The sequence below is a fragment of the Carassius carassius genome, chromosome 20 (genome assembly GCF_963082965.1).
Source record: "Carassius carassius chromosome 20, fCarCar2.1, whole genome shotgun sequence".
Lineage (NCBI taxonomy): Eukaryota > Metazoa > Chordata > Actinopteri > Cypriniformes > Cyprinidae > Carassius > Carassius carassius.
The window spans coordinates 21,395,266-21,409,068 of record NC_081774.1 but is presented as its reverse complement, the minus strand read 5'-3'; the positions used below and the strand labels follow the sequence as shown (position 1 = coordinate 21,409,068).

General features: G+C 35.3%; 2 protein-coding genes across 4 annotated transcripts in view; one reads left to right on the top strand and one right to left on the bottom strand.

Moving 5' to 3' along the window:
- LOC132096671 (elongation of very long chain fatty acids protein 1-like) overlaps positions 1 to 13,803 on the top strand; it is a 642,822-nt gene that overhangs the window by 395,887 nt on the left and 233,132 nt on the right. The window lies entirely within an intron of this gene.
- Positions 1 to 13,803, bottom strand: part of LOC132096665 (pre-B-cell leukemia transcription factor 1) — a 71,488-nt gene that overhangs the window by 4,919 nt on the left and 52,766 nt on the right. The window contains exons 3-8 of one of the 2 annotated variants that reach the window (XM_059502167.1): positions 6,352 to 6,596; positions 5,977 to 6,167; positions 4,993 to 5,128; positions 4,682 to 4,841; positions 2,274 to 2,383; positions 1 to 90 (exon numbers count right to left, since the gene is read on the bottom strand). In XM_059502167.1, coding sequence (XP_059358150.1) covers positions 1 to 90; positions 2,274 to 2,383; positions 4,682 to 4,841; positions 4,993 to 5,128; positions 5,977 to 6,167; positions 6,352 to 6,596 — 932 coding nt within the window. The remainder of the gene's footprint in view (positions 91 to 2,273; positions 2,384 to 4,681; positions 4,842 to 4,992; positions 5,129 to 5,976; positions 6,168 to 6,351; positions 6,597 to 13,803) is intronic. The other variant, XM_059502168.1, reaches the window with a different exon arrangement.

The following is a 13,803-nucleotide window of genomic DNA, read 5'->3' as shown; positions in this document are numbered from 1 at the left end:
ATTGATGCCCTGTGGACTGTATATCTGACTGGCAGCGAGGCTTTCACTGTATCCGCCTGTCTGACTGATAACATGGCGAAGAGTATCCACCTGCAGACAGAAGAACACAACACAAACAAAAGACAGGGTCAGACAATACAGATACAAAACAAAGACGTTTGTGCTGAGAAAAGGTCACCCAGATATCAAAAGGATATTGGCAGCCAAAAAGGTCATCAAATGTTGAATGAAATGTTTGTGCTGCAGATATCAAACAAAGTACATGATATTTTTCCAGACTGATATGAAAAAATAAACATTTAGAGTGTAATTACTGGAGTGAATTTAGAGAATTAAATGTCATTAAAAAAAACACAAATATACAAATTATAATACAGTTATAAAGCAATAAAGCAGAATAATATATTTACAATTTCAGTGCTGTCAAACAATTAATCGCAATTAAACACATCCCAAATATACGTTTTTGTTTACATAATATATGTGTGCTGTTTATATTTATTATGTATTTTTAAATACACACACATGCACGTATATATTTAAGAAAATGTTTATATTTGTATATTAAATATATTAATATATAATATCAATTATATAAATATAAATATATGCATGTAAATATTTTCTAAATATATACTTTGTGTGTCTTTATATATACATAATAAATATACACAGTACACTCATATATTATATAAACCAAAACATTTATTTTGGATGCGATTAATCCTTTGACAGCACTTATGAATTTACATTTAAAAATATGCATGCATACATATTATATTACATGCATTTTATTCACTGCTATCCATTCCGCCACAGAGCTGCTATATGCAAAAGATTTTATATATTTTGTTACTCTTTACGTTCATAATACACAGAAAAACTCTTGCACCACATGAACTCATTTCAGAAGATTCCCTCTGGGATTCCAGCACTGAATATTCATGAAGCACCCTGAGCCTTTGGAGAAGTTACTTCGTTATAGGATGAAAATATTCAGAACGTCAAAGGGGGACAAACCGAAACACCCTGTGTTTGGATGCTAGTGTGCCGGGCAAGGTCAGGCTGCCACGGTGGCAGATGTGACAGCATGACAGATACTCAAACCCGCTGACAAGAGCTGTATTGTTTCCAAGACTGTATTTGATGGTCTATTCATTTGGAAGTTGACAATGGCCACGGAGCAGTGTACAACTGCTAGAGGCAAACTGTAACCCCAGTCAGTCTTCAAGGTCAGGAGGCCTGTCATGTCAGCCGCGGCCGAACAGAAATGTACACGCTCCGGACTCTATGATGAGCAAACTGGCACTGAGAGATGAACTTTGTTGTGACAAGGATATATAACAAGATGATGACTATTTGATCAGATATGACATAGACATGCCATTCAGTACTAATGGAGAAACTTCCTATGAAAATATGGGCAAACACAAGAACAAAAAATTTATTTCTTTTTACAGAATAGCATGTGCTTGCTTGCAAGGGGGATTTTGTGGATATCAAAGCTCAGTCAACAAAGTAACCCGTAAAAGGGCAGGAGCACAATCATCCATACTGAGACGCCATTTTTAATCAAGGAAAATTGAACTTTAAAAAAAAACTCTCTCCAAAGTGAATACATTTGAAAACGCAGTTTTTGCGTTGTAGGACTGTAGACTGTGAAAACAGAGGCTTTTGAAAACGATGGCGCAAGTTTAGTCATGTGACGCATATTATATCAATAGATATCCGTGTTTATACTGGCATTGTGCACGTTATGTGTTATGCACTTTTACACTATTGCTATAGTTGTGTTGCTTTGTACACTCTTCATATCAGTCCTGCAAAGTTGAAAGCAAATTTACTCGCGATTGCTATTTGCGAGGGCAGTTGCGACTTGGACGCGTCAGTTAATGGGGAGTTATTTTTGTAAATAAAATAATCCTGTCAGAAAAACAGCATGAAAGCATGACACATTCCGTGTGTCATCTGCAGTGAGCTTTTTTGAGGCTTTACGATGCGCAGAAAGCGAATTTAAAATTTTCTGATGTTTCAGTGTGGATGAGAAACGCTAGTGTGGACGGAGAGCATTTTAAAACGAAAACACAGTTTTCAAATGTATCCGGATTAATGTAGACGTAACCTTAGAAATTCAATAAATAGAGGCAGAAAAAAGAATTGTAGTATTGATGGATCCATGCCCACTGTTTGAACTGCAGCTTAGGTTTAAATTAGGTTTAACTGAGTGAAATTAGTTTTGGTCATCTGCCCTCTCTCTTAGCGACACTCCCTACCTGTGACTGAATGTTGGCCCCCACTTGGGCCCCCTGGTATGAGTCCCCATTCAGAGACTGCACACTCATGAACAAGTCCCCGGAGTTCATGTTAAAAGAACCAGCAGAACCTAAGAGAAAGAGAGGTCGAGAGAAAGAGACAGAGAAAGATAGGGATAGATAAAGACAAGAAACAGTCATGCAACAGTAAGATTGAAGTAAGGAGTGTTAGTAGTGCAGAGCTGGTACTGTATGTGAGGGTTATGTGTTGAAAACCACACAATCTCGGTACCGAGTTCCAAATCCTAAATCCAAGGTTAGAATGAGCTGAGAGAAATTCTGTTTGATATAATTATATTTATAGTTCATTCATTTAATCCAAAAGTACCTAATATTTCTGTTTGCTAGGTATATTTATATCTATTATAGGACTGCACTGTTAGTTTCAATATCATTTGATATCAATATCACAAAATTTATTTCAAACCATTAATGGCGAAATAACTGCATTCCACATGTTTATTAATAGATTGGAGAATGCAAATATCATGTGTTTGTTCAAAAGTAAATTCAACTTTTAATTGAGAGCCCTATGAAAATTGATTAGCAGTTTAATCAATACATTTTAAAAGGTAACCAACTGAAAATATAACAAAAGATTGCATTTATATTTTTTTTGTCAAATAAAGTGCTGGACAAAAACGTTGTATACTGTAAAATAAAACATGGATGAAACATATCTTGGTTGTATGATATTTCTTAAAAAATATAATTATTATTATTACTTAAAGAAGTACATTTTACTGTAGAATAGTAATATATTAATGTCATAATTTCTTCAAGTTAAACCAAATTTATTTTAGCAGATTGAGTTTCGACACACAACTGATCATCTAAGATGTAGACTAAATATGGAGAATTAACAGTTTATTATCGAAATTGTGAATTCATTTTTTTCCAGTAAATATTATGTATTGATTTATCACCCAGACCTTAATAAATTGTCCATTCTAGTCTCGAGTGCATTTCACATGAGAAGCACTACACTTTTTTTAATGCTAGCGAGTAAAATAAATCAGTCCCTTTTCAGGTTCCTTTTCAGTTAGAAAAGGATTGTCTATATAGAAAATAGACAGCACGGAAGTTTAATAGGTTTAGGAACAGCCCTGCAGATCTGCCTAAAGTTGTTTACTCTTCAAAGCTGTTTTTCCAGCCTGGACATGCTGGTCTTTAGCTGGTTGGCCAGTTCCCAAATCCCTCTAAAACCATCAAAACAGACCTGTCTGACCATCTTGGCAAGGCTGGATGGCTAGCTAACTGCCCTAGGCAAGTTTAAGCTGTTTTGTTTTAGTAGAGAGAGTTATGTTGTAGCTAAATGCCAAAAAATATACACATTAAGTCTTAAGATGAAGTAATATTTACTGTTTTTCAGCTAATTTTGTGTAGGTAAAATTTTGTCATTTCAATAAGAATTCATACATTCTTGAGGGCGAAAAATTTCCCTATGCAAATTTCACATTAAGAGTTGATCACACAGAAAGCTGCTTTGTTTGGAATTGACTTTTATGTGAGCTGTGCTTCATACATTGCTACCCTATTGACGATTTCTATTGAACTTTCACTTAATGTGACCGCACCATTAGCTTATCACTAAAAAAAACTGCAATAGCTATTAAAGTGTTTCCAGAATAACAATGGGTAAAGAAGGACCAAAACAGACTTCTATTAATTCTACAGTGACATCTAAGATGGACAGTACAGTTACACTGCCACAGCCAAGTCATTCAGGATGTGCTAATTGAGTCACAGAAGGAATTAACGAATGCTATTTGTCTTTTAATGGAGGAGAACTCCCTAGATGTTTAAGAGAGAGCAGGGCTTAACTTAATTTCCGCTTTAAAAGCTGCAGGGCACTAATCAAATGTACATGGACCTCTAATCACTTCAAGGCTACATGACAAAAGGCTTGACCATCTCGTCATAATGACATCCAGGAGGTCAAACAGACAACAATGACCAAGCCGGTTAATAGCTTAGGTACGTTCACACCAGATAAAATGGAATATAATTTAAGCCAAAAACTATTTATAGCAGAGTACTGGTGAGTAAAAGCTGAATTATTGGTTGTGGAAATAGAAAGACATATAAGAGCAATGCTGCAGGTCAAGCTGCTGATGTAGATAAAGAGGAGGCAGATCTGGACGTCATAAAGAGAGGTATCATGGGAATGCTACAGTAAAAGGAGGACATTAAAAGCAGAAATTGTTGAATATTCAAAACATTATCATGGTGAAGTACTTTTCTGCCAGTTGATGAAATGAAATTTTCTGCTTCTGCACCCCTAGCAGGACTATATTCTAAAACTTATTAAAGACCAGTGAAAAACAAACACATCTGTTGTTTGTGTGTTGATTTGTTGCAATGCTCACCTGCCGAATTTGGGGTGGAAGGCGAGTTGGCTTGGCTGCCGTGGGTGGAGACGTTGGTTGCGCTCACGGCGGTTTTGGCAGCGTACATGTTGGCTTCTTCTTGGAATTTTCCAATATTTTTCTTGTATCTGATCCTCTTGTTTCCAAACCAGTTGGATACCTGAGGAGACAATAATTAATGAATAAATCAGAAAGAACAAAAATTCATTTCAACCTCATTTGAGAGCTGTTTAGTGTCTTTGGACCACTAATTTCAAAGCATTCATATGTATTCTGCATCTCTGTATGGGGTAAATGTTGGTGTGTCTCACCTGTGAGACTGTAATGGAGCATTTCTTTGCCAGCTCCTCCTTGGCCTCCTCGCTGGGGTACGGGTTGCTGAGGTGGGAGTAGAAGTATTCATTCAGGATCTCTGTGGCCTGCTTATTGAAGTTTCTTCTTTTTCGTCTAATGGAAAATGACAGAACAGAGAGAAAGAGAGAAAATGAGAAAGGGAAAAAGCAATGCCAGCTTGATTCAGAAGCTACGGTGTTTATAAAGTCGTCCACATTTGAATCTGCTGTATAAATACAGCGGTTCCAAACAGTGTTTAGACATTTCATTCACACGTAAAAATGTATGAATATAATTGAATTCCATTAAAATATCTGACTAATTGGCACACTTTTTAGTCAAAACTTGTTGGGTTTCAAACATATAATATTTAAAAATTTCTTTATGTATTTATTTTTATTCAGCAAGAACATTAAATTGATCAAGTGACAATAAAGACATTTCTATTTCTATTTCAAATAAATTTCATTCCATTGAATTTTCTATTTATCAGAGAACCCCCCCCCACCACCACGAAAAAAAGGGAAAGGTTTCCACAAAAATATTAAACAGCACAACATGGATTCAACATGGATATTAAAGTTTCTTGATCACCAAATCGGCATATAAGAATAATTTCTGAAGGATCATGTTACACTTAAGAATAATGGCTGAAGATTTGCCACCATAAGATTAAACTACATTTTCAATATATTAAGATGTTAATAATATTTTAAAATTTTATAAAATATTATAAAATTCACAGTGTCATACTGTCATAAGTCTTTAAAATATTTCCTCCAAAAACATAAAATCTTACAGACCCCAAACATTTGAACGGTAGTGTATATACTGTATTTGGAAACCTTGGTAAAATTTGGTGCATTTGGTGGTCTGATATTTTACTAATTTGTCTTTTTCCTTAAAGTTTGCTATGAAATTAGAAACATATTAGATGTAGCATTAGATACTGTTATACAGACCTGGCATCGAGGAAGCGGGAGCGCAGGATCATGACCGCCTCACAGGTGCTCTGTTTGAGCTGCATCTGGATGGAGCTGAACTTGCGATGGATGATGCCCACCATGCGCTCGATCTCTTTAGGGGAGATGGGCCGAGTGCGAGACTGCTCCCTCAGCAGGTTCATCACATGGGTGGTGAACTCATTACACGCCTGAACATGCACAGAGGGGCGGCACATGCATCAATCTCTGTGCATGTAAACAAAACTACAGGAGCTGCTCAAATATTCTATCCTGAGGACTTTTTGGTGTGCTAGGCCTATAAAATGTTGTTTCAAAACATTTGAGTTTACAGAGGTCAGAGTCTTTTCTGAAGACCAAACACTGTTCGCTCACCTGCTCATACTTTTCCAGTTCGGTATGGTAGATCTTACGGATCTGGGACAGCTTGGCCCGGTAGTCTGAGTGTTCGACCGAGTTATCGGACCCGCCGCCGCCTGCCGCAGCAGCAGCGGCCGCAGCTGCAGCCGAACCGCCTCCTTTCTCCGGTCCGGACACACCCTCGGCTAGCAGCATGTTGTCCAATCGCATGAGTTGAGCGTCTGGTGGCTCCTCCTCCTGAGCTCCACGGATACTGAGTACTGTCAAGAAAGGAAGAGAGAATAAACACTTGATGTTCAACTGGAAATCCTCAAAAAATAATTCTGACATATTCTGTTGTCTTTGACTATGCAGTAGGTCATTTCTGTTTAACTGTACACTCGGAATAATATTTCTAATATTAGTAAAGCTAAGAACTGCAATGTCTCAATATGACACTTAAAAATGAGAAGCACATATATATAATTTATCATTTGAGTGACCTTCATAATAGTCAAGTTAAAGTAAATGTCTGTAATAAAATTAACATAATAACAGCACATTGTCTCCTTATGAGATATTACAGAGCTTGAGAAGTAATATATGGCCTTCATTTTAATTGCTCTCTTCTTTGTGATAAAAATGTGGAACTATACACTGATCTTGGCAGGGTATGAGATAATAAAACCATCATTTCATTGATCTGCACAATAATTTACAATAAATGATTATATCTACTCATTTTTAGTTCTTGATCTTGTGATATTTACCCACTAAAGAGTAAACGCATAAAATTATTATTTAAAACATTAAACTAAACTATTATTAATATATATTGTAGAAATGTCAGAGAAATGCTTTTTTTTTTTTTTTGTCTGCCCATTATCCACTGATTATTTTCATAGATGTTCAGCTGTCTAGTTCTCTGGAAAGCTTTCCTTTTTCAACTTAAGTCAAAATGTAGATTAAGTTTATATTCCATGAAACTCCGCTCTTTATTTTAGGACTGTACATGTATCACTGTTTATGTGTTACAGAGGTGCTTTAAACATCTACCTTCCCGCAAAGTCTAGCTCCGATGCTGCTCTGATATACATGAACTGTTCAAATTATTCCAAACACTCTGTTTACCTGATTTAAATGTAACATATGGTAAAAATGATTTAGTAAAATGTGTTAAACAGATCTAAGAGTACCACTCTCTTACTGGTAGCAGGAAGTATTATCAAATTAGCAGGAAACAAACATGCAAATTGTAGAGGATGTTTAAGATTCTGTGTGGGGTGGGTTATTACTACACTATGAAGGAAAAGAAGATTATATAAGGACTCTCAAAGGAGTTTTGTCTGTTTATGCAGTGTTATTAGAAAACTATAAACTGTTTTTTCTTCGTGTGCCACTAGATGTCTCTCCTTCAGTTCTGTTCAGTAAAGGCGGTCTGACAGAAGACAGCAGCAGCAGCAGCCATTCTACCAGCAGCAAAGAGCACACAAATCCAGATTTACCAAGAATCTGACAAACAAGCAGCCATTCATTTCTGTAGAAGATCCACAGCGATAACAGGAGATAAATGTTAATGCAAATAAAACCAATAATCAATGTATAAAGCAAATATTTATTTTTGGTTACAATTACAGTGGACGTCAAGTGGTGACCAAATATATCAGTATTGCTTATTATAATAAAAATGTGCGATAAAAATATTTACATTACAATACATTTCAAAAATCTGGGTTCAGGAAATATGTCATTTCAAAGAAATTAATATCTGTATTTAGCAAAGATGCATTAAATTGATGAAAAGTTTGGCAGTAAAGACATTTATAATATTTCATTAAAATATTAATGTTAATGTTAAGATTAATGTGCTGTGTTTTTTTTTCAAATAAATGTCCCTTGATGGAAAAAATAAATAAATAAAAATATTATACCTATCTGTGTAAATACATGTTATAACACTGCAACCTATATTGAGTTTTATGATTAGTTATATTTGTTTTAGTTTTTTGCCTTAAGCGTTATTTTTTCCATCTGTGTTCTCCGACCCAAACAGAAGAGACTGAAGAGCCCACCACCAGTTAAAAGCTGCTCATATAACTGTAACATATGGCTTATTACATATGTAAACCTGCAAAAACCATCAATGTCTACCGCAGTAGACGCAATGCAAATGTTCCTGTGACATCATTCTGTAGATGACATCAGAGGGTAAGGCAACCAGCGTGCTGCAATCTGTTTCCACAACCCCGAACCCAATCAGCTCACCCCGCTGCAAATGTCAGGGGTTGTCAGAGGCCTCTAGAGGCCAAGAGTTCAGGGCATGGGTTGAGGGACACCGGTGAGGTCAGATTTCTCTAGAGACTCCTAGCAGTACAGCCAACATCCTGCTTCCTTAGCGCGTCCTTTGGTGCATGTGTACAAAGTGTATTTCGCAAAGTGATTTTCGTACCGCCGTCATCCTACACGCCTCGCTTTTACTCTTTGACGATGACTTCAAGCCTTGCTCCATTTTCGAAAAACTCTGTCCAATTTCAGGCTCGTCTCAACTGTCTGCCCACCCAACTATTTCACAGCGAATAAAAAACACAAGTGTATATCAATAGCACAACACAAGAGAGTCTTTTTTGCCTTTATAATAGAAAGAGACAGCAACAGTGGAACGTGACTGGTGTACAGCATCGACTAAAGAAATCAAGGCCCAGAAGTGCATCTGGAGAGGAAATCTAATGAGGCAAATAATGATTTATTCATTCCAACCATATCCTCCAGTGCACAATTAAATGCATGAAATATATTAAATAAATACAATGAATGCGGATAATCATACAATTCACTTTGCTGTTGGTTAATTACCCAAACCAACGCAATGCACTTTATTTATTTTGATTCAGTAATGGCATGGCAATCGATTAGGCCATAATGCTGCCGGCCCTGTGTGTGTGTGTGTGTGTATGTGTGTGTGTGTGTGGTCCATGCCCAATGCGCTGCTGATGTGAACTGAGCTGAACTCAACCACCCGCAGACAAACATTAACAGTTTTCTGAGGAGCAGATCATTCTCTATTTCTGTCTTGCTTTGGTTTCTTCCTTTTGTCTCTGTCTGTAGGGGAAGATGAGTTAAGATGACCTCTTTAAAAACAATGTGTTTTGACTGATACAGAAATATTTTCCTGAAATTGTAACATTTTAGTTAATGTAAATAACGTGTAAAATAATAATGTGTCCTCCATTATAACATTAGGGGGGAAATAGATAAACCTTTGCTATTATAGTTGTTGCGGCCCCATGACTGGCATAAAATGACCTGCAAATGTTGTTAAAATTTGTCTTTGAGTGTGTAAAATACTAAATGAAATTTCTATTATTTCTATTATTTAAATAATTTCTAAAATCATCGTATGCCTCTCATTTTGTAGTTACCTTTGATTAACAACTACAAAAAAGAAAAAAAAAGGATGTCACAAAAATAAATAACATATGTGACTCTGGACCACAAGACCAGTCATATGGCTCAATATTCTGAAATTCTGATTTATACAATATATCATTTTAAATATGAAAAAATTGAAAAGCTTTCCATTGATGTATGGTTTGTTAGGAAAGGACAATGTTTGACTGAGATACAACTATCTTAAAATCTGGAATCTTGAGAAAATCACCTTTAAAGTTGTCCAAATGAAGTTCTTAGCAATGCATATTACTAATAAAAAAGATATATACATGATATGATATATATATGTTAGGAAATATGCAAAATATCTTTACTTACTAGCCTAATGATTTTTGACATTAAAGAAAAATCAATCATTTTGACCCATACAATGTACAAAATACCCATGCTACTTATGACTGGTTTTGTGCTCCAGGGTCACATATATAATTATTATTTAACACATAATATTATTTGCAAGACAATAATAATAATATAACATAAATGTTTGAAATAATTTGGGGTGGGGAAATCTTCAACTAAAATATAAATATTTATTTAAAAAATCACTTTAATAATGTGAAAAAAAAATCTATACAAATGTTCATTTTCTTATGGGTTTTACATGTTACCGCATCTTACCTTATCTTTCTCTTTCTGGTTTTCTCTCTCACTTCTTCCATCTTCTTCCTTCTTTTTTTCCTTTTTTTTCGTGTGCTATTTAGTATCATGAACGGCAGCAGTTTTTAGAAGTCTCTAATGGACCATTTCACTTTTGGAGGCTTTTCAGATGTGACTTCTGCTCAGACAAGTCTTAATTTCACCCTCCCAGCAGTCGCTTTCCTGAGCATTTCACTTTTCACAGCTGATTTGCCAATCTAGAACCCACGCACCTGATAGCAAGACCTAATTTCACTCTTTTCACTTCTACAGCAAGGCCAAGCGGGTCTGGTATTCCCCGTGATAATCCCCAGAAAAACTCACATCTTCCTCATGTTTGTTAAATTGTAATCTTTTTAAAATGTATGCTCGATCACAAGGTTGCAGAGTCTTGTAATCCTCCTTTGGAGCAATAAAAAAGTCTTTTGTTTAGGCGAAACGAGGCGCTAACGCAGTCAGGGGCTTCGAGCTAGGTTTAGTCAGGGGGGTTTATCTTTTCAGTTTCTAAACCAAGGCTGGTATCAACTTCAGGGAATTAAGTTGGGAGTCAAAGAGTGGAATGGATTACTGTTGAGACAGGAGGATTTGGCCTGATTTTGTATCAGAAAAACAGACTTATGGCACACAGCAGAATCGTGGCTCTTTAGTTCTCTGCAAAAGAGTAGAACGTGTGAACATGTTTTTTTCTGCAATGTTCAGCATTTTTAAAAGTCAAGCTGCCATTAAAAAAAGGCATTATATAAGCAATAAGGTGTTTCTACATTGTAAATATTTACCAAAGGCCACTGTAAGGCTAAGATGACCAGAAATAACTATTTTAATGGGGGCAGTTAAAAAATAAATAAATAAAAAAGATATTACACAAACCTGTTCATTATAGTCTCGCATTGTTTGTCACTTAAATTTCATCTTAATTATCAATTAAGATAAATAAGATAATAAATGTCACTGAACAGTTGACAATTAAAATTGATTGACTTTTATTGCAATGTTCAAAGTTCCTTGAGGCTGTTATATCATAATGATGACAGAAGTACAAAAATCTGTAATCATTCCCCCTTTTAAATCAAAATGTACAATATCTTGAAAAATGTCAATACTGTATAGTCTTTCATGACTACATATTAATACACAGCAGTGCCTTGAGAAAGCAGTGAATTTATAAATTGGTTACACTACTGAAAAGTCTGGGCTTGGTAAAAATGGTAATATTGTGAAATAGTATTACAATTTAAATATGTTATTTTCTATTGCATTTTAAAATGTAATTTATTTCTGTTAATTTTGGGCAGCCATTTCTTCAGTCTTCAATGTCACATGATCCTTCAGAAATCATTCTAATATGCTGATTTGGTGCTCAAGAAACACGTCTTAATATCAATAACATAAAAAAGTAGTGCATTCTTACTGACACCACATTTTTAAATTAAACTTTTATTTAAATTTCACAGTCTGAATTTTGCAGTGATTGCATTTTAATATTTTAAGTTATTAAAAATATATATTTTAAAAGAAATCTTTGGGCATTGAATGACCCATGTTTGTCTGAGAAAGCAAACACACTGTACAGAAATTGGTTGATTTTTGTTTTTAACAAGAAATCAACAATGTAGTCAGCTTCAAAGTTAAAATGCATCCAAAACCGAGCAATCTGCATGCTTAAAATCTTGTTACTTTGCTAAGTATTTCCTTCTACTAGAGGATCTAACCACACATACAGGGTAAGTCAGTGAGGAGAAGTGTATTTGTTTATTAATGAGAATATCACTGTGCTGTGGCTAGCATGACAATATAAAGCCAGAGATGAAGTAATCGTCCCTCTCTGGCATATTTTAATTGAACGGTGACAGAAGACAAATCCCACCTCTCTCTGTACTCATCTATAATTAATCTGTGAATGGAGGAGGCCCTATCAATGACATTACATTGTATTAATATCACCGAAATGAATGCGTGCACACACACACACACACACAAACACAAGATACACTGTAATATACGGATGACAGAGGAACCTTCTGAAGCCTCTTAGAAACCACTTCATTTTGTCATTTGGCGTTTACCCTAACACAACCACCATCCCATAAAAACTAGACAGACAGACACAACCACAAAGCCAGCCAGTCAAAACAAAAAGAAAGGAAAAACAGCAAATGCAAACAAGCCGCCCCAGCACTGCTGTATTTTCATACAGTGATACTGCCCAGCCCCCTCCCTGCATGGCCTCAACTCCCTGTGAGCGTCTTAAATGAAAGCATGTTTAATTAATGATGTTGAAGTATTCTGTCACAATTAGGAAGATGTATGGTCAAACAAGGCGCTTGTGAAGGCCCTGACAAGGATGATGAAAGTTTGCCTTCCTGGACTGGCACTGGCAGCCAGCGCTGGGCCCTGGAGTCTCTCCAGATGCAGTCAATACGGTAACCTGAGACTTGAGATCTCCAAGCAGACTCATGCCGTCAGCCAACAAGCATCTAATGCACCTCACTACATCACACACTTTACTGGTGCTTCACACACGCCTGGAGAGAATCTAAAGTAAAACGATAGAGGTACAGCTTCCAAAAAAGATCAGGGTTGATTTGTCATGCATTTGAAAGACAATTTACATTCAATTTTATTCAATTGCAAGTTTTATGATATATCCTAACAAAATATTACCATTGTTGGCCTTATGCCTTGATTACTAACAGGGATGCACTTATATAAATATTATTGGCTAAAAGCAATAGTTTTTTTTCTTGTTGTTTCTTGTATTGTTATTTTTTCAAAATAAATTAATGAATAAATTCCATATATAAAAAATATATAATGATAAATGTTGCTTTATGTTATTTTAACTTATTGCTTTGCTTTGTGTTGTGTTGTGTTGTTTTTTGTTTTTGTTTTTCTCCGCTGGCATAAAGGTCTAACCAATTTGATGGATCAACTAAACTAATATTAATATAACAAATACATTTTGCATCAATAATTTCATTTTTAACTGCAGAACTAGAATAATGTATTTTATATTTTATATTTCTAATTCAATTTTCTATTTTATTTATATTGGCAGTGGCTAACACTAAGAAATAAAAAAAACTTTTGAAAGCATTGAAATGTTAAACTTGTGCTGAAAAATTATTATTTATTATTATTATTATTATTATTAAATACTAAATTAAATATATGTAACATACTGTATATCACAGTGTACTGTTGCTTTGGTAATTCAGTAAATAAGAATAATGGTGATGAATAATTTTAGTAGTGTATTTTGCTGCATAGCAAAGATCATAAAAAGCATCAAAGCTTTGTAAATCTCTGGAGCCATCTATTCAGTTTTTCTCTATTTCTGAATTTCTTTCTCTTGTCTGTGTCATGGTGGGCCTGTCGCCAACTCGTCCATGAGACCAAAAG